At 42.5% G+C, this 27,287-nt stretch overlaps 2 protein-coding genes across 2 annotated transcripts in view; both read right to left on the reverse strand.

Moving 5' to 3' along the window:
- CAPN5 (calpain 5) overlaps positions 1-8,490 on the reverse strand; it is a gene marked incomplete at both ends in the record, with an annotated part of 76,135 nt that extends 67,645 nt beyond the window's left edge. The window contains one exon of the mRNA XM_082007237.1: positions 8,443-8,490. Coding sequence (XP_081863363.1) covers positions 8,443-8,490 — 48 coding nt within the window. The remainder of the gene's footprint in view (positions 1-8,442) is intronic.
- A 3,115-nt stretch (positions 8,491-11,605) lies between these two features.
- The window catches only part of ACER3 (alkaline ceramidase 3), a gene marked incomplete at both ends in the record, with an annotated part of 65,152 nt that continues 49,470 nt past the window's right edge, over positions 11,606-27,287 (reverse strand). The window contains 5 exons of the mRNA XM_082014502.1: positions 11,606-11,659; positions 11,887-11,932; positions 13,652-13,756; positions 16,697-16,798; positions 21,582-21,640. Coding sequence (XP_081870628.1) covers positions 11,606-11,659; positions 11,887-11,932; positions 13,652-13,756; positions 16,697-16,798; positions 21,582-21,640 — 366 coding nt within the window. The remainder of the gene's footprint in view (positions 11,660-11,886; positions 11,933-13,651; positions 13,757-16,696; positions 16,799-21,581; positions 21,641-27,287) is intronic.

The following is a 27,287-nucleotide window of genomic DNA, read 5'->3' on the forward strand; positions in this document are numbered from 1 at the left end:
TAGGTAATTATACGGTCCTCCTTACAATCCGAGGTCCTCCGTATGTTTTAGTAACTCCAGTAATCCCACTTGCTCGCCAGTTGCGAAGAAAGGGCTGTATTAATTAGCAAACAAGTGCATTGTGCAAAGCATTGGGTAAGGAAAAGCGAAGACAAAGCGATTAGCTTTGCCTTCAATTCTCAGCGGAGCCTCTTGTTTCGTCCCGGTGAGTGCTTGCAGCCTAAATCCAGCCCCGGGACTTGCCGTGGTGCTTTCCGGGGACCTCAGGTGGTCTGGGCTGTGGAAGGAGATATTTGCTGCTGAATGGGGCCAAGCGGGACAGGCTTGGGATGCCTGGCCCGGGCGCTGCATCCTTTGGGAGCCTTTGGTCTTGTTTGAAGGGTTCCCAAGGGGGTGGCACTGTCTCACATGGGCACCCCATGTTTATAGGGGAAAAAGAGAGAAAAAACAGACCCAGCGGTGGTCATACAGCACAAAAAGACCAATCGCCACATATGACGCTGGGAAATCATAGTGCCCAAGGATATAAATCCATCCCAAAGCATCCAGGTTGTTTCCTCTTTGCACATGGTATTTTAATGTCTAATGACATACACAGCCAGTGAAATGTCTTTTCACCGTCGCTGCCAAAAAGAGGGCACTGATGCCAAAAAGAGGTAGAGGAAAAAAGGGTTTCAGAATTGAAAAGCTTATTTTTCCTCTATCTTCAGAGTTGAAATAGAAGACAATCCAGTTCAGTGATATTAAAAAAATCTGGTTCGGTGACATGGATAGTTTAGAGAAAAAAAGGAAGACGGAAATCCCCTTCACATTCAGCTTCTTACAAGCTTCTTACTTCTTCCCTCCCAAAGGAGGGACAAGGCTTTTATCTAATTTAGATATTAGGGAAAACTTTCCCAGTCCAGCTTTGGAGCGGGCGGGCAGGGGAGACCGCTGACTTCTGAATTCAAGCTGCAGGAGCCATCTCTGATATTATCAGACTGTGTGGATATATATATAAAAATAAAAATTAAAACATAGCGCTCTAACCAGAAATAGCCAAGCTGCGCATGGATTCAGGCAGGAAAACACCAGGAAAACATCTTTGAAATCAGAGGCTGTAAAGGGATGTTCTCCTCCAGCTCCAGCCTTCCCACCTGAGGGTGTTTCTGCTCCAGATGCTCAGCAGCACCCTTGCTGGAGGTAGCTGCCTCCAGCACTCTGTCTAGCACTGTTACATCTACTTAAGGCAAGACAGGCCAGGCTTTTGCGCCGATTTGGGGTTCTGTCTTTAAAATGGTGTGTCCCGAGTGGCGTTTAAACATCGATTTCCCCTAAAGCCCGATCCACGCCAAGGTCTCATCGTGGGTTTGGGCTGGGGTTGCTGCTGTGACGGTTGTACAAAGCTGACATGGGGCTGCTGATGTGCCCCGTGACGCTTACTGGAGAGGAAGGGTCTGCTGGGATGTAACACGCATCGTGGTGTGGGGAAAAAGGGCTTTTACTCCATCCTGAACGTGACCACCACGTGATATGAACATATGGACAAACCCACCGAGTATCGGATGTCCTGGGCGTTCATGAAGAGCCACGACTGCTCCGGAGGGGCCGATGTGAGAACGCGAGCGCGTCGGCTGCAAAGCAGATTGATAGCGAGCTGTCAAATTCAGGGGACGTGGCAGAGAGATCTCCAGCCGAAACAAGTCCACGGTATTAATCGGCTCTCTTGCTTCAGTTACTGCCAGCAGCAAGAAAACGCCGCTGGAGTTTGTTTGCTTTTCGGATAACCTGTATAAAAATGTCTCTTCTGTAACAGCTCTGCTTTGACGCTGTTGCTCGCAGGTTTGTTCCTGGTTTTCATGTTGTAACTAGCACTTAATCTTGTTTTCATTCCAGCCAAGGTGGGATGTTAAAAACAAGAAGATTAAAGGAAAAAATCCAAACACATAGAAGAGGAAAAAAAAAAAAAAAAGAAAAAAAATAGAAAAACCCTTGGAGGACTCCGGATGAACAAAATCCTGTTAAGCAATGACTCACCAGTGCCTGGACAGGTTTGCCTGGGTGCAGAGTGGATTTGGCCGTCCTGTTCGTCGCTTCTTTTACCTGAGGAAGTTGGATTTGTCCCCAGGCTGCTACAATACTGCCGTATTTTAACAGATTTACGCTGTTCTGCTGTTCAGCAGTGAGTCAACACACCAGCTATGAGGAAAAAGCAGTGCTAAGGTTAGGCACCCGCGTAAATCACTGCAGTTTGCTCAGCCAGCCTATAAACGTTCGGGGTTTGACATCAGTTTACATCAGCAGAGTAACTCCAGTAATTAAATTTCTGTGGGATCATGCGAGCTGCTGTTCGTTAGCATTCACCCACCTGATCTCAGCGATGAGGAACCACCGATTCGGAGCCCTCGATGTCTCAGGGTGTCACTGGGTGCTGTGCTGCGGGTGCGCGGTCCACAGGAGCTGCACACACCAAGCTCTGGCTGGTGCCTGTGCGTGTCTGTGCCATTAATTACTGCTAATTTCATTAAGTTGGCGTGTGCCACTTGCATGCAAATTACAAAGTCAGTCTCAGTGAAGGAGATTAAGGAGGTTGGATGTTTTTCAGTGGCTATTTGGATTGCAGGAGCAGCTGGAAGGTGTCACGCACCAAGACCCTTGGGTGTTGCATGTGAGTGAGGTGAGATACCCCCAAGCTGTCATCTCACCTTGGTGAGGAATTTAGGAGCCAGGATGCTGAATTAACGATATTGATTGCAAAATAGGTCTAAAGTAAGTCGGTGAAGTTTCTGCTTGTAGGTCAGGATGTTTTATCCATCACACGTGGTGCTCCACACAACATTAGTTCCACGTTGGCAAACACAGGGTCTCCCGCATGCACAAGGTGAATGAGGACATCACCCCAGCTCTGTTCCTGCTCAAGGTGCAGGGGACCTCCTTGAGCTCCAGGTCTCACCACATTATCCCCTCTCGGGCTCTCCAGTGACTGAGGCTGAATCCAAACATTTGTCCTTGTTCTGCCTCTGCTGATCCTCCCTCCCATGCCAGCATAACCACGGTGGAGTTTTCTGTCTGTCCTGTCTCCATGGGCACCCATGAGAGGACCCCTGCCGAACCCCAATCTGGTGTTGGACCTACCCCTTCAGGAACCCGTTTGCCCTGTCTTTGCTGTTGGAGAAGGGGCTGTTTGGGGAGGCAGAGACAGGGCAGACGGCCCTGAAGATGTTCTCTGAGGACACAGAGGTCTCCCGGGTAGTGCCAAATCACCGCTCTCATCTCCAGCCAGTTCAAGCCTTGTTTTCCATAAAGCCAGGAGGTAACACAAGCATGTTCAACAGAAGCATGTTGAGTGCTTGGGCTCTCTGGGTAAGAGCCAAGCTGAGATCACTTGGGCTGCTTGAGGTACACTCACAGCAAAAAGGAATCACATCCATCCTAGTTCCATTAGTGACTCCAGTTATCTCCTCCATCTCCATGCACACAGCACCAAAGGTCCCGGTTGGATTGCCAGCTCCTCTGCCAAACTGGCAGCAAGTGTCTCCATCGTGGGTACAGCACCGAGCACAGCCAGGTCTCTGGTTAGAGTCAGGTCACTGGGATTAAAGTGTTGCAAATATATAGCTTCAGTTTTAGCCTTTGAACAGGCTGAATAAAGAAAAAACAAGGGGGGACTTGAGGGAGGGAAGAGGGAATGGGAAATTAATAAAGCTGCAAGTAAACTGGCAGTCTTGAAAGGGAATTGTCAAGCTCAAAATTGAATTTTCTGGTTGGGAGGAGGTCTTTGACAGAACCACAACGTTTTTATCCCTAGGGAAATTTCAAAGTATTACTCAGTTCTAGGCTAGCCGCAAGCTCAAAATGCAAAGCTGGATTTCACCCAGCCCAGCATTCAGGCAATGCTCGTCTGCGGGCTTGGGATGTGCCTCTGTGCCGCACCACCGAGCAAGCACCGAGGGGAGGTGACACTGGTTCCCCCAGATGTTTACACCACTGACTATGAGGTTTCCTGCCCTGTGGCTTGGCCCCCAAAAATATAGTTCAAGGTTGTCCCTGCAGGAACACACCTGCAGACAGACACAAGCAGGAGAAAACAGGGTCTCCGAGTAGGACCTGGGAAAGCTGCCAGAAGTGGGGAAGTACCTGATGGTCACTACCTGACCCTGGCTGCCGGGGTGTGAGGAGACTTGCTGGCTAAGTGCCTACTGGTCTGTGATTTCTGCCTGGAGAGGTTCTGCCCTGCATTGATAATCCTCCTCTCTCACTGAAAGAAACAGGAAAAGGAAGAGACACGTTCCTGACTCCTGCTTTTTCCTCTCTCACCCACGTCAGGCACCTGAATTCCCTTCTAACTGGTGTGCGCTGGGGAAGGCCTTTGAAGGTGGGAAGATCCTGCACTGTTTGGAGTCAGCACTACACCTCTGAGCAAGTTCTGGTGCTCAAAGGGCCCCAGCACAATCACAGAATCATTGAACCATTAAGGTTGGAAAAGACCTTTAAGATCATCAAGTCCAACCATCAACCCAACACCACCATGCCCACTAAACCATATCCTGAAGTGCCACGTCTACATGTTTTTTGAACTCTTCCAGTGATTGTGACTCCACCACTTCCCTGAGCAGCCTGTTCCAATGCTTGACAACCCATTCAGTGAAGACATTTTTCCTAATATCCAATCTAAACCTCCGCTGGCACAACTTGAGGCCGTTTCCTCTCGTCCTCTCGCTTGTTACTTGGGAGAAGAGACCAACACCCACCTCACCACAACCCCCTTTCAGGTAGTTGTAGAGAGCGATGAGGGCTCCCCTCAGCCTCCTCTTCTCCAGACTGAACACCCCCAGTTCCCTCAGCCGCTCCTCATCAGACTTGTGCTCCAGCCCCCTCCCCAGCTTCGTTGCCCTTCTCTGGGCAGTAAAAGATTAGGGAACCCCAGAGCCTCGCACTGGTGTTCAAAATGAATGCAATCACATCTCCCTTCTTTTTGGAACGTTTCTGTGTTTGCTGGATGGCTGCAGGCAAGAAGCCAAGATGACCAAGCTTAGTTCTACTACCATGGGGGCTCAGACTGTCACGGCTGCAGGCAGGCAGCCTCCTCACGACTGCAGGTCATATACATCCTGCTCTTCCACTTGTGCACGCACCAGCCAAGACCGTCCCATCTACTGAATAGCATCAAGGCGAACTGGCCAGCCCTGTGCAACACAAAAGCCAAGAAACACCTGGGAAAAGTTGTATTTAAAACAAAATTCTTTAATAATTTGAACTACAAAGACACAAATTAGTGCTTGACTGCAGCATGAATAACAAATGAAATACATTAAATATTTCAGAGCTACTGTGCTTTGCAAAACAAGATATTCTGATACATATAAGCCTAACGTTAGTTACCAGCTGTTTTGGTACAAAGAATCAGTTCAGTATATCAAAATTGTCAATAAACATTCCTCAATGCAGCTGTGTGTTACAGGTCAACTGCTATTCATCCATCACAGTGTAGTTAACTATCTGCAACAATATACCGAATTTCAGGAAGAAAATCCATTACATTAGAACTAATAGTGTCAATGTTAGAAAGTTTGGTCACGTAACATGTGGGGAATTTCATGTCCATTACAAGTGGACAGATGCTATTTGTTAAGACAGTAAACATCATCAGTGCATTAAGCTGAGTTCCGTAGTCAACATCAAATAGTCAACATCAATTTGGAAGATCAAGAAAAAAATCAGTTCTTGTTCAGTCTAAGGAGTAACTACTGTTTATGCTGCTTGAGACCCTCTCTTCCAAAATCCAGGGAGCAATAGTTCACACAACCAAAATTCTCCTGCAGTGACTGACCAAGGCTTTAATTTAGAAAACACTCTGGTACATGATTTGCTATGAGCACTGTGAAAGCCCATCTCTATTCAACATCGGCTTTGGAGGAACATACATATGTTCCATGGTTTTGGGGAAAGAAGAATCTGAGATTGTGCTAACAGCTGTTCAGGTGTTTTGGTGATGAAGGACAAATGATCAAAAGACCCTTTATTTTTGCATTTGTAAAATCTAAACAATCTGCTCTAATCATCACGCAGATTCAACTTGCGTGAAATATGTGCAAAAAAATTTGCAGGCACTGGTTTAGAGTCTTGCATTAGCTGGATTCTGAACTTGGTTCTTCTTAAACCTGCAATTACATGCTTAATCCTATCTAAGCACTTTCAACAAGTAAAAAAGGAGAGTTCTGAAGTAAAGTAAGAGGTTCAGGCATCAACCCTGCCCCCAAAATTGTAACTGTGAAGCCCCATATCCCCAGACCTGTTTGGAGCATCTGGCTGGGAGGTCCAGTAACGGGGCTCTGCATAAAGTGCTTGCTTGGCTGCTGCACCCTCCCACTGCCTGTCATTGAACTACACACACCAAAACAAGCACCAGCTGTGGGGCTAAATCCCTCAACCAGCTTTCAAAAATCTGAAAAGATGTAACAGCGTCAGGGACACGGGGTAGTCAGGCACAAGTCTGAGCCAAGCAGAGGCAGTCACATACTGGATAACTACGTTTTTGGAAAGCAACTAAAAAGAGCGCTGTGACTTCCGCAGTAGGAAAATTTTTAACAAAAACCAAACTGACCTCCTACCTACCAAAAGACCTTGTCTTATGGATCCTAGGAGAAAACGCAGCTTCAGCTCTCAGAAAAGACTTCTGACAAAGAGATCAGGCACTTAGCAGCCTTAGGCAGTCGTGAGCGAGAAACTGAGCAAAGAAACCCAAACCCAGTCTTAATAGTTATACAGTACGTTCTCTGTAGTTACGTTAAGGACTGTCAAACAAAGCTGGCAGAGGACCTTCCAGGTGGATAAGAAATGTATTCTTTCACGTACGAAACAATCCTCATAAAAAAACCATCTGAATAATCTACAAAGAACAGAATGTAACAGAGTCTACGTCATTTCTATGGTAAAGAATGAAGAGTCAGCATGGAAAGTTAAATGTATAAATAGCAAAACATTCAATGTTACATAAGTATCTAAAGTGCAGTATCATCAGAAGGGTGGTTGATGTAATACTACGGGATTCTGTGCTTCATCTTTTGTTATTCTCTTTCCAGGTAAAATTTCTTAATCTCCTGGCTTTCACTTCTTATGGGTAACAAAGATTCCACCATTTATCTTCATACTAAAGTCTCACAGTTAAACAGTACTTTGCAGTTAAAGCCTCCCACCACCTACTTGTGAAGTGCAGATGGGGTTTCTTTAAAGTAAACCAACTATTTTACTTGAATATGTTAATTTAAATTATGGGGCACACGTTCCACCAAAATTAAGGTGTGTTCCTGGATTCTGAGGTCTATTGAAGGAAACAGCAGTGCTGCTTCATTAGAGCTCCTCTTCCACTGAGAAGTATTACACTGAATTGTTTCACCACCTGCTATCAAATGCCAAAAATATATCCACAGAGAGAAACAGGTTTAAAAAAAAACCAAAACAAACAGTATTACCGAATTTCTTGAATGCAGACTAAACAAGGCGGCAGTGACTGCGAGAAACACTGGTGATACTGGGGGGATTTTCTGTTGCTAAGAGTTTCACATGGAGGAGTTAGCTGAAAAACTCATTCAGCTGTTTGAAACCAAGTGTTAGAAGCAAATGCACTTCAGCCAAAAGCATCAACTGCCATACCATTTCCCTTCAGCCAAACAAGACAGAACAATATTAGATAGAAAGAGAATTAAAACTAATGATAAAACAGTATTTTCCATCACATCTCTTCCAAAATCATGTAAAACAAGTTACACTGTTTGCATCTTAGCTTTAAATGTAACTTAACTGTCAAAAAGGTTGCATTTCACCTGTCTGAATTAAAGTCCTCCTACTCCTATCTCTTTCTGAAGCAGCCAGACTTCTGCAGGCAGACGTGCAGCAGACCGAGCACAACCTCAAAGCAACAGGCACCGAACAAGTCAGATGCTCCCAGACAGTGAACAGAGTCAGTCGCGGATCAATACAATGCCGTTGCCAACCTCAGGGGCTGCATGGTCTAAGTCAGGCTGCTCGAACGTCTGCACATTCAGGCAGATATCATTAAGGGCACAAGTACTGTACAATTCAGGACAGAGGTAGATCGGCGAGTGATAGACTGCACATTCCAATTCTGACTATGGGGTAGTCTTCTAAACACTTGCGGGTAGCACATCTTCCTCATGCTAAAAGAAAAAGCATTAAAATGAAGTCCGGAGATGACTAATACTGCTAGCTAACACCACCACCTTCAAAACATGGATGAGATTTGTCCTGATGGCAGATTTCTGTTTATCATGTCTTATCTTCAGGATAATGGATAATGTATGTCTTGAGCTGTGTCCAGAAAATCTAGATTCCCGGCATAAGGTATGGTGTTGATCTGTACTGGCAGAGTAATTTTGAGGTTTTTCTTTTATTTCCAAGGAAGAATTTTTCAGCTCACGGTCTGCAGGACTACTTGCTGCTGATCTGTGTCAAGCTGATGGTTTTAAGGTGGCAGATTTCCTGGTTCTTCATGGATGTTAAAGAATAAGACTTCATTGCTATCAACTCTGTCCAACACATCCTGTAGAATTCATACTAAACGACCCCTGCTACTTCCCTAATTCCCTTTAAAGTAGCTGCTGTCTGAACCCTACTAAAAAAATAGGATCAAAGATGACCCACCTTATAAGATGTAGTGCAAGAAAAGTTCAGGATATGCTGCTCTAAGGTTTGTAGAAAAAAAATCAGCATGTCATACAAATGATACAAATAAAACGCGATTTAACAGACATTTAACACATTACAGGTGTAAGGATGTATGTCTTTCCAGGCACTAGAAAAGGCAGTCTGAATTTCAGTGACATGCAGTTAGAACTGGCTTGCCATTTTCGATATCACTCACAAGATCAGTAAGGCAGTGAAACCAAAGCACCCATAATTTTAGGTTATTTACGCTTAGAAGGATACACACATAAATTACATTCTTCAGGGTCTAACATAACCTGAAAGAAAGGCTGCTGGAAGGGTGGTAGAGGTGTGCCTGTTTTGGACATTTGGACTGAAGGAAGAAGCCTGTTAGCATGATTTTTTTACAAGATAAAAACATCACTGACAAATGGTATGTGAATGAAAAGCTAACAGCAGCATAAAGTTAAAAAAAGGGCTTTTCCAACCTTTTTTTTTAAGCCTGACAATTTAATTCAACAAGATCTGAAAAGAAAGATATGCTTCCTAGTTGCAAATGTGCAGGAGAATCAACAAATTTCTTTAAAATTTACCATTGCGGAGATAAGAAAGTGCCTTTTTAGCACACTCTGGTTCCTGCAATTACAGGGAAACCAAACAGAGTGCCCAGATCCTCCAGTACCAAAACTAAGGCCGCTAAAATAAAGGGTTTGTTCATTTTCTTAAAAATAATACCATACCTAGCTGATGTCACAAGTGACTGTTGACAGGTCTCGTTGCTGCACTGCTCTTATTCTGGGACTCATTCTGTAACTTATGAAAACATGTAAACATACTCATAAGAAAATCGGATACAGTGTACGGAAGCATGCTTGAGAGAGCCTGGAGGTGAACAGGCAGGCACTTATTTTTAAGCTACATTTTAAAAACAGTTCTCAAATCTCTGTAATTATCCAGGAGGCATATTTTTTGTAAAGACGGTCGATCCAAGACAGCATTTTCCTACCTTCGTGCTAGTTCCTCCAACTTCTTTCAGTCTGAAGATCACTCAAATTTCCCAACACAGATGCTGACCTTCTCTATGGAACTGGAGCCATTTGACAACAAATCTGTTTTCAAGCCTTCCTTCAAGAATCTTTATAGCGGTTTGCTGATTACAGGTTGAAATGCACTGCTATCAGCACGTGCTTAAACCTCACTGAAGTCACTCAAGGTTAGGTATCTTTTTCTAGCCCTGAGTTTGGATCTATTTGATCCCAAGAATCCAGGGTCAGTCACGTAACAAAAGCCACGATTTTATTTGGAGATTCACATCAGTAGAAGTGTTACTGATGGACCCAGAGGATGCAGCTAAGCTGCAAACAGGAAAAAAGATACTAAAGAGAGGGGACCATTTTAGTCAGTGTTGATTGTACAATACAGATATCAGTCCTACTGTTTCAGCTTACACTAGTCAGGACTTAGTGATCTGGGAGACAGCTTTACAGCTACATTACTGTGCCTTGGTGCCCTGGGCACATTTTAAATCAATACAGAATGGGATTTCCAATCAGCCTCAGAATTTCCCTTTTTTCCTTCATGGCAAGAAGGATAAATCCCTCAGAGCATCAAAAGAAGAAAAAAATTGCATAGCATGGCAGCTAGGAGGCCCAGAGACAGACTCCGTTAGTTGCCCCAAGATCTGAAGAGTCAAAATCACAGCCTCCAATATGAGGTATATTTTGAAAAAATGTGTTAGTTCAATGTTTTCTTTATGCTTACTTATTAACTTGCATCAGCTGGGTAGATAAAAATTGCAGAGACCAGAGGGTTTGTCCCCGCCCATTAATCTCCAAAGCTTGGTTTTAAAAAGGTGGTCAACTTTCCACAGAGCAACCATGTGATAGACAGATTAAGATAAAGCAATCAAAGTGCTGCCAATTATATTTTGGGGTATCCTCAACATCAATCCTGTTCTTTACTCTTTCTTCAGTATTTCTGAATAAGAAGAAGCTTCTGAAAGACAGACTAATATTTAAGACTGGTAAAATAAGAGAAAGAGATGAATTCAAAGCTGAACCAGCACACATCTAAGGTGTTTGTCAATCTGTAGTATAAATGGTACATGGGGAGTAAAAAGTAAGGATAGAAAAGGGAGGCATGTAAATAATAATTATAAAAAAATAAGAGTGTTTCTTGTGTTTATACAGTCACTCTGCAATCTCCTCATGGAACACTGGTCAAACAAGCAAGGAATTCAGTTTCCACACACAAACCAGAAGCCCTATAATGCTGCACCGTTTTAAATGCCTTCTGCCAGTCACACCCTGGAACACCCTCCACGATGTACCTCAGCGGGACTAAAGAGAAAACAGAAGCTCGGTACAAAATGAACTAAATGGCACAGGTATCCCAACTGTTTTGCTTAAAATATAAATCGCAAAGGAGGCTGTGGAAAAGCAAGGTAGAATAAAGCCCTAAGTCAATCATTACATACTTCATTAATTGTATAAAAGTGCAAGATTAAAGTCGTTCAGGTTAAGCATTCAGTTCGCTATAGGCCACACAAATGCTTAGCTTGGCCATCCATGGCCTGTTTTTGTCATTCAGTTACTAATATTAGTTTAAACCACAGAAAGAACAACAACTGAATGAAAAACGTATGCAATCCACTTCAAAAATGGTTAGTTTTCTGTGACCAGCACGAAATATTAGCTCAGTATCATCAGCTATACAATATATACATAAAAATATTGTGTCTTAATCTTTGTTTTAACAACTTAGAATAAAGCTGTACTAAACATTATTTCCCTAGTGTGCCAACTCTGCTCTGTTCTGGCCGGCTGGCCTAGTGACACAGAGAAGTCCTCTTATAGCAATGGTACTTGAATTGATCCATAATATTGACAGTTCAGCCATAGTAACTGTTGAATCGCTTTATTCAGCCAGGCTAGGTGATCGCATGTGACTGCCTCGGTCTCAGTCAAAGCTTCTTGGGAGGCTCCACAAGAAGAACAGGCCATATTCCAAAAACAAACTGTTAAAAGAAAAATAGGAACAGGGGAAAAATTTCCTGGAGTATTACGTCTCTGGGATCAGAAACAAAACAGTTAACCATCGTTTCAACTGCATTTCTTGGGGTGTAAGTAGAAATCAAAGATAGTACCCTAACAGGCATAATCCGTGAGCCCTGATGCAAGTTCAAAGCACAAGAGAATCCAAAGGCTGCAGCGCATTAATGGACACAAAATATTGCTCGCTTACCTTCACCTTTGGCCTGTGTTTCAGGAAAAGTGTCCTTGTGTATAAACTGAGGAAAAGGAGAAAAATGTGCTTCAAATTTCATGTATAAGACAGCATATAAAATAATAATGATGTACTAATGCCAGTTTTATTTTCCGACTAGAAAAGAATTGCTTCTGTGATTGCCAAACTACCCATTCTGCCTAGATTTATGCAAAATAGGAGACATTAGCCTACAGTAAATCCCTCATGCTAGACTATGATTAGCAAACAAATCTACACTATCACCTATGTGGGGAGAAAGAGAGAAACCCAGAGAAGTAAATTCTTTCTCTACTACAGAAAAGACTAAACAGGGACGAGAGCCTGTCATTTTGCAAGGATGAAATTAAATCAGTGTACCACAAAATGGAGCAGAAGTTAACGGCAGGTGGGGAAGCAGAATAGCTTGATTCTGTACCTCATTTTTGCTCTTATACAACCTCTCCCCCCAGTAGATGCTTTTCTGTGTATGACCTCATTTTTTAAGCGGACATAGGTGATGCCACTGTGTGGCTGAGAAAATACTAGGGAAACTACTGCAGGAAAAGCATGTAGTTCATTGGGGTAGGACAGACAAATCAGGCATCTGCACATTCCCCAAGGGCTAGAGGATGCAAACCCAAATAATTTTCGCTGTGCAGAATGCTGGAAAAACCTTGCCTATGCTATCTGAGCTGTCTGCATCAGCTTGCTTTCTGTAAGGAACCGTCTTCAAAATATCATCTCAAGCTGTTCAGGGCAGCAGACAACGTGTCACCCAAAATGGAGCAGCTGTTTTCCACATAACATGCTGTATTTTATAGATACGCATATATATACAGGTACATATAGATCCACATCCACATATACATATATATGTACCTATATACTATATATATATATATATAAAAAGGTATCAGAATAGCTACTGGAAATGTACTTATTTTCCTTGCATTTTCCTTTTACCAGCTACTTTTGACATCTGACAAAAAAGGAGAATATTTATGTTAGAAGTACAAAAACTGATATGTAATCAAGTTTTCTCAGCTACATAGAATGTATCTGTTAAACGGACATTCTCTTAATGGTTAAGTGGTAAAACATTATTTCCTTACATAATGAACAAATGACAGAAATTCTTCAGATTCCAGCTTAAATTCTGATTTTGTCCATGGTTCCACTAGATGGTGGTATAGAGCAAAAACAGAGACAAAAATCTGCTGGCTGCAGACTTGCTAACTTATGGTCTCATGTAAGCCTCCTTGTAAACATAATATTATGCACTTCTGGGAACAGCTTTGCTCCAACCACTTCAGCCGTCACCCTTCTGCTCTATAGCATGATGCCTGCTAGTTTTCAGGAGCAACAGCGCCTATCAAAAAGATTAGTTACGCTTCTAAAATTAAACATGTTTAAGTACTTCAGGATTGCTGCTCAAGAACAGAAAGGTATTAATAGCTTATATTTTGAAATTCATATACTGTCAAATAGTGTTGCAGTTTTAACTGCTACAGGGTTCCCATTTCTGAATTGCATTGTCCTGAAGAACCATGACTATTTAAAGATTAATGATTACATTTTGAAGAATATAAATTACTTCTACGGAGTTTAGACCAGTTGCAAAGAGGAAAGAAAAACTCCCACCAGTTTAGTAAGAAGTCATTTTCCTGCTCTTCTGACTGATACAACTTTTTGAAGGAAATCTGAACCTGGGAAAACTCCTAAGACTGCTTTATGAACATCCAAATTAGAAAACATTTCCTACCTTAGCAGGATATGAAGGTAAGAGCCCAGGCCTGTGAGAATATGCCACCATGCATGAAACTGTGTCACAGCTCCCACAACAGGAGGCATCTTCTCTCGTAGTGCTCTGGAAGAAAGAAACACCATGCAGTGTTTGGTTTTTTTCAGGCTAAGCAATCTCAAATCGCAGTGCTTGACTGCCAGATCACACATTACTGTTTCCGTATCTCAGGCACTTGCATCATGACTGAGGCTTCATGTAGAGAGCAATGAATGAAAAGCAATTACACCTTATACCGCCAGTATAGAAAGATATCAGCAAAGTGGTTTTCTTACACATTGAAAGAAAGCACACACTTCATACAATGAGTGATCACAGAATCATACAATGCTTTGGGTTGGAAGGGAACTTTCAAGGTCATCTAGTCCAACTCCCTGCCATGAGCAGGGACATCCCCAACTACAGCAGGTTGCTCAGAGCCCCATCCAGCCTGACCTGGGATGTTTCCAGCGATGGGGCATCCACCACCTCTCTAGGCAACCTGGGCCAGTGGTTCATCACCTTCAGCATGAAAAATGTCTTCCTTGTACCTAGTCTAAATCTACCTTCAGTTACTTCTGAACTCAAATTTCAGGGAATATATTTATGCCATTCCACAGTCCCAAAGGATTTCTACCATTCTGCTCCCCAAAACCCGGTGCACTACTGTCCATAGGATGAAATGCTGAGTTTAAGGTCTGAGAGAGGAAATGGGATCCACCAGATATCACCACTTTTCATCTGGGAATCACTCTACCTATTCTCCAGCTCCACGGAATCTTAGCTTGTCTTTCTCTGTTGTACTATAGAACAGGGACAAATTGGGTGTTTAGTGAGGGAGCAATGGAAGTAAAGGGTCTGAAATACTTCGCCAACATGCTTTGTATTTTGCACAGTTATGAGGTGTGAGCTACTTGGGAAGAGGCTAAGGGATGGAGACAGAGCAAGAGAGGGAAGGAACTACATCGCCCTGATTTCTCCTGCTCACCAGGCTTCTGCAGATAACGCCTAGTTTGATTGATGGTGGAGTAAATGTTTGCATCTGCCCATCTTCTTTTTTTGACTTCTATTTCACATTCAGTCAAAACAAAAAAAGAGAAAACTATGATCACAGGTGTTAAGGAAGAAAAATCTGCAGCTTCTGTAATACTTATTTACTGCTTGATGTTATAATGTTCAGTCCCTCTGACTAAAGGCTAATCCCTGAGCTACTGCTTAGGTTCCAGAGCTGCTCAGTCACAAATATAAACACAGAACTTCTATTCAGTCAGTCTGGGAATGACATAGTGGAAAACACAGACTGTCACCCCAGCACAGCCTCCAAGCCTTTGGATAGCAGAAAATCTCAAAACTCAAATTAAAAAATGGCATGGATCCAACCAGGGAAACTGAGTGCTGTAGATGCTTTTTTTTTTTTTAAAAAAAATAAGCTCCAGATTTAGTGAAATATGGAAAAACAAAACCTGAACCACAATACAATTTTGAACACTAAAACCAAAAAGAGCAGGTAGGTGGATGATTCATAAGTCAGCTCTTTAGAGAATAAAAAAATTACAAGGAACCGGAATATATTTTCTCCAAAGGTTCAAGGTATAATACTACGTGGAGAAATTCAAGGTTCTGTAGACATTCGATTAAAGCTAGTAAACAAGCGTATTAATTTTTTTCCAACACCATAACCAAACAAGTATTACAGGAAGTATGCTAACTTCCCACACACACACCTTTGCAAAATGAGGATGGAAAAAAGTGCTTCAGCAGCTGGTGTAATCTTTGAGTCTAGGAACAAGTTCAAAAGCCCCATGGACCTGCAGCAACTCAGCAGGCTTAGTGAATTGGGGGTTATGATCTCACCAGTGATGTGATGCAGCTGGAAAAATCAACCCTGATGCCAATATTTGCAAAGTCACTGCATACCCACCCACTTGGGTTGGCAAATAACTTTTCTATGCCATTTGTATCAACTGTTTCTAGGGATGAGGAACCAGGTATTATATTCAGTATGCCTATATTTTTTTAAAAAAGTTTCAAGAAAACTCTGTTGGAGTTAACTTTTAATTGGCCTAACCTAGTGCAAGGATTACAGAGCCAAAAGGTACAGATGGAAAACACTAGACTTCTTTACAGCACACGATGATCTGAACCTGACAAGCAACCTACTAGATCAATTCTGTACACCACAGATTCAGCGGCGTAACAAGGTATCAGATAGTCAAGACTGGATTTTCCGGATGCTGCCATCAACCTTTCCGTCTCAGCCAGCTTGTGGCAGAACACAAGCATCACAACTAAGCGGAAGAAAGGTATGGTTGTCCAGTTCCAGAGGAACACGCATTAACAGATCAACCTGTTGGACTATTCTTTCTTGATACCTAGCCATATGATGAGATGGTGGGTTCCTACAAGCTTTGTCTAGAAGCCTTTTTTACCCCATTTGGCAATACACTAACCAGAGACGAAGTCTTTCCTAGCCTCCTCTATGAGTGCTAAGCCAGAAGACTTCAAGCTAACAGTGAGAGCCAAGTTCGGTGTATTGGCTCACAGACTTACTGTTCTTTTCAAGATGCTCAAACAGCTGTTGTTTATTGGTGACAGATATATTGCAATAGATATTTCTTTAACCTGCAGAACTACCGCTTTTGATATTTTCCTGGGAAATGGCAAGAGCAGAAACTAAAAAAAGCAGACTAAAAAGCTAATTCAGATGAAATCAAGTGTGAATAGCAGGCTTCAGTAAGCCACAGATCCTCAAAATTACTTCAGTGACATTACTTTCTCTCAATTTAAATTGAAGTTAAAGGGAAATACAAATTATTTTTTAAAAATTAATCTATTCATGGATAAAAAAATGTTAAAACACTCTTGAGTGCTGAATCTAGTCATGAGCAAACTGGATAAAACCTTTGTGAATGTTTTGTAGGCAGTGTACCATACATAGCATGAAATGGACTTGAATATACACGACAGGAAAAACAAAGCTTTATGCTAAAAGACTAAGATCTACCCGGACAAAGTGAAAGAACTCACCTCAATTTATCACAGAAAATGTTGTCCACATTCCAGAGAAAAAATCCCATTAAAAATACAGTTAAAGATGTATAGCCTAGACCTCTAAGCCACGGGTATACCCTAGAGAGACAGAGAGAGAAAATAATGCAAAGTTTAGTTCAAGATTCTTTAAGGCAGCTTTTATGTAACCTACATAGTACTATTACATACAAATAAACAGCTTTTTTTTTTTTTTCAAAAGGAAAAACATCAACTTCAGATCTCATCTCTTTAAGTATTGTATTTTACCTCCTCCCCTCTAGCCTGAATTCACATTGTCCGAGACTGGTCTTTTAAATGTTTTACTTCTATATTTCTAATTGTTCCCCTAAATACTGCTCTCTCCTAACACAAGAAGTAAGTCAGAAAACTGAAGTTGGCTAAAAGGTTCTAATTCTTCAGTCCCATGTATAATATTTCAGTTAAAATCAGCCATGTTACAAATCAGGACTCTCTCAAAAGAAGAGGCTCTTTTCCAATACATGATACCCCTATACCAGGGGACTTGTTTAAACAAGGTCTTAAAAAAAACCAACCAAACAAAAAGACTGTAGTCTTTTGTTAATACAGATCATCATGACCAACAACTAACCAGATGTACGGTTTTAGAAAACAGTAATGTCATGTTTTATTTTATCACTGAGTGTTATTGGGGATGGAAAATGTCAACTTCATTTTGGAAGGAAAAAAAAAACCCTCCTTAGGATATGGGAAACACACAGAAGATGCAATAAAATACATCATAAATAAATTTACCCTTGCTGTCTGCATTCAGGCTTCACCATGGAATTGTAAATCTCCTACATGGAAGCTGGTAGCATTTGCTCCTTTCCCACTAGTAAGACAAGTCCAAAAGCAAACCCAGTTCCAACCCTAACAGGCTGCCATGAAATACTGTTCAAGTTATTTTTAAGCATTATGAATGCACAGTTCAGATTCTGGGTTAAAACACATTCCTGAGCTGCTTTTTCTCCACCGTGTTATACACAGCACAGGTTTCAGAGCTGCGAGCACTGGCAATGAAAACATGCAACACACGACGGGTAGAGCTTCTTCCACAGGGCAAACTAACCAGATATAAGCTGTACATGTTCACAATGAGTGTACTGCCAATATAAACTAGCAAAATTATTATTTGTTTAGTCTAATAAATGCATGGAGCACCATGCAGTACATGGCAGAGACTACACTGTAATATTCCCAACCCAGTGCTCTAGAGACATAAGCAAGCCCAGGACATGAAAGGGCACTAAATGGTATGGTATACATGCTGGTAATAAGGTAATTACAGCTGGAATTGTTCAGGGAATAAACAGTGGTGTTTTGTGAAGGAATGAGAGAGAGGCTGGCATCACTTATTAATGGGGAACATGCTCTGTGAACAGAGAACAACATTTGCCAAGTTGTAATCTTGGGAAGGAAGGAGACCCAAGAAAGAGATGGGAAGTGTCAGGGAAACAGGCAGGAGCTGCAAAAAACAGTGAGGGTAGGAGGAGGAGGAGGAAGGAGCTTGGAAGGAATAACGTGCTGTTCTTTGAGATTTTTACTCTAAGCTCAGAGCGACTTCAAGCCCTGCACTAAGAAATAAGAGTGATAGGAAGTTGATATATATTAAGGAAGTAAGAAACAAATTAAGCAGAAATCAGGGTTGATAGGCAAGCTGAAACAGGCTTGGACAAGTGCTAGCATTATCAGTGGAAAGACAGGAATGTGTTTTAGCAACGGAGAGGAAGTAAAGCCAAAAGCTTTACTTGGGAATGACTTTTAGAGAAAAGAAAGGGTACCTTCAGTTTCGCACAGCTTATCTAGCAGAACTAATTTTAAATTAGTAGTCGTTTAGTTAAAATTCAGAAGTAAACTGCATCACAAGAAGCGTGGCCAGCAGGGCGAGACCCTGGTGAGACTCCCCTGCAGTGCTGTGTCCAGCTCTGGAGCCCTCGGCACAGCAGAGACATGGACCTGCTGGAGCGGGGCCAGAGGAGGCCCCAGCAATGCTCCGAGGGCTGGAACAGCTCTGCTGGGAGGACAGGCTGGGAGAGCTGGGGGGGTTCAGCTTGGAGCAGAGAAGGCTCCGGGGAGACCTTCCTGCAGCTGCCAGGGCTGAGAGGCATTGATAAGAAAGATGGGGACAGACCTTTTAGCAGGGCCTGTAGCAACAGGACAAGAGGTAACGGTTTTAAACTAAAAGAGGGCAGATTCAGACTAGATCTAAGGAAGAAATTTTTGACACTGGGGGTGGTGAAGCAGTGGCCCAGGTTGCCCAGAGAGGTGGTGGATGCCCCATCCCTGGCAACATCCCAGGTCAGGTTGGACAGGGCTGTGAGCACTCTGCTCTAGTTGGGGATGTCCCTGCACATGGCAGGGGGTTGGACTAGATGGCCTTGAAAGGTCCCTTCCAACCCAAACTATTCTATGATTCTAAACCTACTTCTCTCCCCATCGCAACTTTCTAACAAGTTTGCATAATGTAAGTAAAAGGGGAAGCGAGTCTTTGTAGGGCCATGTTGCAATGAAGTGATCTAGATAATTAAGAAAATACACATCAAGCCCCTAAAAATGAAGGGAAAAAGCAGGTAGAACTTCAAAGACAGACTTTGCTGGAGGAAAACAATGAATGATACCCTGGGAGAGAGGATGGTTGTATTACTGATCGTGCCAGAAGGCAACGAAATGCTTCAGAAATAATGAGAATGCGCAAGTGTGTGGAATTTGCAGAAATAGAAAGATAGCAGGCCCAAGGGTTTGTCTACACAGACAGAAAGTAATTTAATCTGACTAGAACTGTGTTAAATCCTTGTATAAGAACAAAAGTAAAATGCCCTGAACTTGATCCAACTTTGTTTCCCTTGGAAGAGAAATAGAATTATAGAATCAATTATGTTCGAAAAAACCCTTAAGATCACAGGGTCTAACTGTTAACCCGGCACTGCCAAGTCCACTGCTGAACCATGTCCCTAAGCACCACATCTACAAGTCTTTTAAATACCTCTAGGGATGGTGACTCCATCACCCTCCCTGGGCAGCCTGTTCCAGTGCTTGACAGCCCTTTCAGTGAAGAAATTTTTCCTAATATCTAGTCTAAACCTCCCCTGGTACAACTTGAGGCCATTTCCTCTCATCCTATTGCTAGTTACTTGGGACAAGATACTGACCTGTCTCAGCCTCCTCTTCTCCAGACTGAACAACCCCAGTTCCCTCAGATGTTCATCATCAGACTTGTTCTCCAGACCCCTCACCAGCTTCGTTGCCCTTCTCTGGACACGCTCCAGCACCTCAACATTCTTCTTGACACAGGATTCGAGGTGCGGCCTCACCGGTGCCCAGTACAGGGGCACGATCACTGCCCTACTCCTGCTGGCCACGCTATTTCTGACACAGGCCAGGACGCTCTTGGCCTTCTTGGCCACCTGGGCACACTGCTGGCTCATGTTCAGCCGGCTGTCAGCCAGCACACCCAGGTCCCTTTCTGCCGGGCAGCTCTCCAGCCGCTCCTCCCCAAGCCTGTAGCGTTGCATGGGGTTGTTGTGACCCAAGTGCAGGACCCAGCGCTAAGTCTTGTTGAATGTCACACAGTTGGCCTGGGCCCATCGATCCAGCCTGTCCAGATCCCTCTGCAGAGCCCTCCTACCCTCCAGCAGATCAACGCTCCCACCCAACTTGCTGTCATCTGCAAATTGACTGACGGTGCACTCGATCCCCTTGTCCAGATCGTTGATAAAGATATTGAACACAACCGGCCCCAGTACTGAGCCTGGGTAATAAGGTAATTGAGGTAATATCACTTAAGATCTCTAGGTTAGGATTAAAACTTCCGTGTTCATAGGTTTGAAAAGTGCCTTTAAACTGATGCTTGTTTCTAAAGCTGCAAGCAACACGCTATCAGCTTTAAGTTCTTCTTGCTTAATAGAAGTCTGTGAACATTTACACTTGGTCTGTCGGGACTTCTTGGGGAAAGTCAAACCCAATTAACTGAAAATGCAACTGGAAAGTAGATTTACTTTAAGTTCACACCTTTTGTTAAATTCTTCCTTGTGTTCCTGAACAGATACGTGTGTAACTCAAAACAAAGTTTAACAAAAAGCACATTTAGAATGAAGACATAGACAGAAATCAGCAATTTTCAGGGGCAATCCCCAAACACACGAGAACACCAACTATTCACAGGGGAGAGACAGGAAGGGGCAACCAACTGAGCCCCTGAGACCTGAAGGTACGTGTTTACTCCAATACCGATTCAATTCCTTTTTCTCTACTTTTACCCACCAAGCCTGTGCTCTGATGGTTCTAATGCTCCTCAGTGTCTCCTAACATTTCCAATACCCTTGTTTGTTATAAATGGTTTTTATTTCAGTTTCCATAATGTATACCTAACTTTACCCAGTCAAAACTGTAAGGAAAACTACCATTTAACCTTCTGTGTTATTACCTTTTCCATGTGAATTTTAGGCACTTGAGTAGGGAAGAGGAAAGGAAAACATTAACCGATGGTTCTGCTCTGCAGTCTTATTCTCACCTCTCCCCACGTATCGTCATTAGACCTTGGATGCCAGCAACAGATTTCACATGTTACCCAGCAATATGAAGACAGAAACTCCATTTCCATTGAAGTCCCAGGCTAACAGCTGAAGCCACTAGCAGAACACTTGTCAGTGAACACTGATCGTAAGTGCAGAGATCTCAGTTTTGTTTAATGTTACTCCAGTGGCTTAAAAAAATGCAAGGAGATGAGCCATTTGCTTTCAACCAAGCAGAGCACATAAGCTAGCATTATGTAGCTAGTGAAAGAAATTTTGCCATAAGCCCACCAAAGAAAAATGCAAATGCCAAGTTATATCTTATAATGCTGAACTAAATGGTTACTTACCATAATACTATATAAACAGATCGCAGAACTATAATGGAAACTAGCGTTCCATACATGATCTGGAAATAAAAACAGAGATAAAATTCAGCAGCTGGATTCAAGAGACTTTATAAAACACTACAAGAGTAAAAAACTGTTAATTTTTCTTTCTTAGTCTCAGGAAAATTAGTATCCCCTCTAACCTCTCTGGAAATTCTTCCATAAAAGCTTCAAATAAAAGTATGATTATAAACCATGCCCTTTAGGCAATTACAGGAAAAGTCAGTTGTGCAAAACCGCTGTTTCACTTTTTTGAATTAGAAAGCAAACACTAGATGGCACTCGGTAAGCATCCTGAAATCAAAACGGTAATTAACTCCTGTCATCTCTTCTGTATCTGTGCATTTTAGCCCAGGATTGCATAAGCATCAGCTAAACCTGTTTTTAAAAGCTATACTTCCTTCATTGATATTTGATTAATATTTTTTCCTGAAAGCAAACACCTGAATAGACTACGCATTATGCCCACACTGAGCACCGCTATGAAAGAAACTTTCCTGGAAGTATTTAAAACCAACTATCACAGATTGTTGGGATTCGCTCTAATTACACAGTGGGAAGGCTGCACCCTCTGAAAAGATCCGTGAGCAAAATCTCGTTCACTGGAGGCTTTATGAATTTGAGTATAATCACCTGACATATAAAAAGTCAAAGTAATAATTTATTTTCTGCCTCGTGATCTTTAAATCATTCTCCCCTTTTTTATTCACAAGCTTAGGATCCACATAATACCATATCCAAGACATACAGACTAACGAAGAGAAGAAATATGGTCAGTCATGCCTGAAAAGTGATGCAGAAGCCATTGCAGGAGGGAGGATTTTCAGACACTGGTGACATTAAATTACTCTCCATGCTTTTTATTCTGAACAGTTTTCTTCCTGCCAAACAGCAGTTTGTTCCAAGCAGTTGTGCCTTGCTCTTTGCCTCTCTCCAGTGGCCCACAAGCCCCTCGCTATTTTTTGCTTCCTTGTTCGCTGACTTTCTCATTTTGCTTCTAGTTAACGCCTATCTAATGCTGCCTTGTTTTACATGGAACAGAAAAATGATAAACCTCTGCTGCCTATTTTTAAAAGCCACCAAACCTCACAAAGGTTTGTTTACAAACCAGTGTCCTTACCATGTTCTACTGACCTCCTCATACATTTCCTGCTTTTAGACTCCATTATCTTCAACGCAAGAACTACCTCTTACTCTACTGTAACCGGGGCATTCAGCTATTACTAACCTGCAAGCAGATGCATGTGTCTAGTAATGTATCTGATGTAAAGTCTGATGTAAAACAGATTGCTGTAATAATGCAAAGTGAAACCTACCTTTCAGAAGTCCATAAAGGCAAATTTTCAAACTCCTTTTAGCTTTAAGGTAGCACTTACCATATTATCAGTGCATATATACAGAACAAGACAGACAACAGAGCCCTTATGTTTGACAACAGGTAAAAGTAACCTCCAATATTGACTATGCAAAGTCATTCAGCACAGCAGCTCTTTTTTTGCATTCAGAGTGAGATCAAATAACTTCAGCAACTGAACTACTATACTACTGTGTGTTCTGCTCTGTAGAGCTAAACAAAGAAGAACTATTTGAAAGGCTAATTGGTTCTGGCTTGTACTGTACACAAAACTGTTAGCTAATTCCAGTCTCCTTGCTGGGGTACAGCACATAAATTGGCAAAAAAACACCCAACAAAACCCACTAGAGTGGTACTTGATACTAGTCTGAGTATCAAATGCTTGTCAGTCCCACACTAAAGGTAGAAAGGGGACTGCTCAGGTGTGCTAGGTGCTGCATGCTAGTACATTTCTTCCTCACTGACATTGCCTAAAAAGACCCCATCATATAACAAATACAAACTAAATTTAAAGTTAAACGCCATTTTACTTCATTGCTCTCATTTAAAACAGACCGTTTCGTTTTCCTAATCAAATCCAGTAATTTATTCTAAGAGAGGGATGGCACAGAGGAAGAAACTCATAGAAAGGCATCTCTGGAACCCAAATCACAGTTTGATGCCCTTCCCTTGCTGATCTCCCCATTCCTACAATTTCCACTACTCAAATGCTCTTCTGCAGCAGACACACAGGGAAAACCTACCCATGAAGAGAAATTTCTATTATACTTGTTAGGAGTGTGACCACCTTCATGCTTTTATCCAATTTACTCTTGGGTTCTTTGTACAAGGAGATAAAGAGCGTCAGTCTATGCCTAGAGAAACATGGCTTATAGGCAGCCCAAAGCCCAGGTAAAACACAGGCTAAAAATGCTATTTTTTGCAGCAGCTGCTAAAAAAGTAGGAAAGAGAAAAAGCTCAGAAAAGCTTTCTTTGTAGTACCTCTGCCCTGGTGTCTCCTAGTGAGTTGCTTAATGGCTCGCAGAAGAGGACAGTCTTAATGGCAGGAAGGAGGGGAAAAAATAAAAAAGAACCTTGCAGTGACTGAGGAAAAATATGCCCACAGTTGACACTTCAATTTCTTGCCTTTTCCGCTCCCCGACACAAACAGACTGTTAGCAGTAAAATACATTCGTGTTTAAAAGCCTGTGAAAGACTGGAACAACAAACTGTCCTGCTCTGCATGCCCCAATCCTCCTCTTCACGCTGAAGGCAAGCGCCGAGGAGGTGGTGCTGCGATATGCAGAGACTGGGCTGCACCTCTCACTACAGCTGTTCCTTACTACAGGCCTATAAACCCAGCTACACAATTTCATTTATACTTCAGGGAGCAGTGCTTACTTTTACTTTTTTACCACCCATGGATTTACTATTTTCATCATGCCAAAAATTTGTTAGGTATTATCTGTCCACTCAACAAAGGATAAAGTATAAAACAAAATGTACCTTACTCAAGTTGATTCAAATTTTTCAATTCCTTTAGCTCCCTTTGTTCTTCTTCTTTAACTAATACATCACTTAAGTGACAGATGATAAGCCCAAGCAAGTTTTGTGCTATTGTGTCTCACAGTGCCTTTAAATTGTGAGCCAATGAACACCCTTGCACTACAATTGAAACCAAAGGAAATAGCAGAATCTCATCATCTTTTGTTATCATTAGACTGTTCCCCCTCTTTGCTCTCCAAGATGCAAATAAAGCTCCATGTATTTCAGCTTTGAAGCCCGTCTCTTTGCAGTGGGGAAAAACCCAAAGTGGAAGGCTCTGGGGAGACCTTACTGCAGCTGGCCAGGACTTAAAGGGGCTGATAAGAAAGATGAGGACCGACCTTTTAGCAGGGCCTGTAGTGACAGGACAAGGGCTAATGGTTTTAAACTAAAAGAGGGCAGATATAGAGTAGATCTAAGGAAGACATTCTTCACACTGAGGGTGGTGAAACACTGGTCCAGGTTGCCCAGAGAGGTGGTAGATGCTCCATCCCTGGAAACATTCCAGGTCAGGTTGGATGGGGCTCTGAGCAACCTGCTCTAGTTGAAGATGTCCCTGCTTATGGCAGGGGGTTGGACTAGATGGCCTTGGAAGGTGCCTCCCAACCCAAACTATTCTATGATTCTAATACGCAGTTGATTACCTGATAAGAAGGACAAATCTGAAGAACATCGTTCTAATTCACAATTGGGAAGTAAGCATTTCAGGCCTCAGTGTTTGGCAGCATTTTGGATGTGGAGGCTGTTAAGCAAACCGTATAGATTTGCTTCTTGTGTAAGTTGGAGGCAAGGTTGGTACTCCACACTGCGGGGTTCATACAAAACTGGTTCTTCATCTACCCTTCTAGTACAGAAAGCAGCAACAGCCTGTTATTTCCACTTCTCTGTTTCCTCTGCTCCACTGGCCCATTCTTGGCTAATAAAGTCAATTTATCAGCCTCGAGTATTAGCGAGAACCGCACTGAGAGACTTTGGGTTCTTGGCAACCACTGCTCATCTATTAATATACCAACCAGCTATCAAAAGATACTTAGCCTAAATACTTGAAGTTGGAAACTGTATTTGCAATTTATGACAAAGAAAATGGTCTTCTGCATGCTCTTGGATTTCTGGAAAAGAAATCTGAGCAGAGAGAAAAAGGAAGGACAATCCCCACAACGACACTGAAACATCGAGTAACTCAGCATAGTTAATGGCTGTTTAGTACTACATGCTGCCTTGACAGCTCCTGAATAACTACTTCAGATTCACTTGGTTTGGCCCTGTTTAGATGCACGTACATGATAGCAAAGTGACACACAAATCACTGCTGCTACATGGCACAGAGCAGGTCTCCAGAACTTCTGGGACACTGCCTGCAGCAGCAGACTGAGCTTCCCCTTCAATGAGTTGTAGAGCTGATCCTTTAGAAAGTCTGAACATCCTTCCACATGCCCTAAGCTATTGTGCAGGTAGAAGTACTAGCTAGAATGAAAACTGTACTCATTTTCTGGAAGAGATCCCCAAACAAGCTGTGAAACGGAGTGAAATGTCACTCAAATTAGTTTTATGTGTGGTCTTCAGCAAGGAAAATGCCGAAGTAGAAAAAGCTCTGTGGTAAAGACATGTCCCGAAAATGTCATTTTTAACAGACTGCTTGGCAACCTGAAAGTAAGAACATATTCCACTAAAAGGCACAATATATTAAGTCACAAGGCTACAATTAACTGTTGCCTTAGCAGCAGGAGGGACTGTGGAGAGCTGTAGGACATCAAGTGGGTCCACACAGATTCCCCAAAATGGGGAGTCCTGTAAGTTTGAACAGGTTGTGCCCTGACATAACATATTTTTCACGTAGTTTCAGGCTCCCGTATGTACTTCTACATACACATTTCATTGTGATTTTGTTTCCTTAGTTGCATTTATTTGAAACATCCGTGGAGAACAATTTTATTAATTTTTTCATTGAGGCAAATTAAATACCTTTTTCTCTCACGCTCACTCTCTCTTTCTTACCCAAAGATGCCTTAATTGATAAATCCAATACTTGTATTGTTATTTCTATCACTGTTGAAGAAAATTCGCTGGTCATATGCTGTGATCAGCGAACACATCCAGGCACTCCCTCCCTCCCTCCTTCGGTGATCTGTGTGCAGTTTAGAACAAGGCTAGTTGGTATTCACCCATCAGTGCCTGCTCTTCCATCTTCAATCATTTGTCACCCTAGTCCTCAAAGTCTCCCAGTTATCTCTTCATCTCCTCCTCCGTACTCAGTGACGCCTCTGAACTTTGTATCATCACAAACATCATCAGTACATGACACTGTTTTTCCTGCTACAGGTCATTAAATAACAACAGTCCCAATACTGATCCCAAGAAAGTCCAGACTGAGTCTGCCTTTCATCATCTCCTTCAGTCATTCTCCACTAGTCACCCTGTCCTGGTTTCAGCCAGGGTAGAGTTAATTTTCTTCATAGAAGCTAGCATGAGACTATGTTTTGGATTTGGGATGAGAAAATGTTGATAAGGTGCTGATGTTTTGAGTTGTTGCTAAGTAGTCAAGGACAGTCCAGCTTCTCATGCTGGCCTGCAGCGAGCAGGCTGGGGGTGCACAGGAAGCTGGGAGGGGACACAGCTGGGACAGCTGACCCAGGCTAGCCAAAGAGATATTCCATACCATATAACGTCATGCTCAGTATATAAAGCTGGGACAAAGAAGAAGGAAGGGGTGGAGGGACGTTCAGAGTTACGGCGTCTGTCTTCCCAAGAAACCATTACAAGTGACAGAGCCCTGCTTCCCTGGAGATGGC

The sequence above is a fragment of the Phaethon aethereus genome (genome assembly GCF_964289735.1).
Source record: "Phaethon aethereus genome assembly, chromosome: 1".
Taxonomy (NCBI): domain Eukaryota; kingdom Metazoa; phylum Chordata; class Aves; order Phaethontiformes; family Phaethontidae; genus Phaethon; species Phaethon aethereus.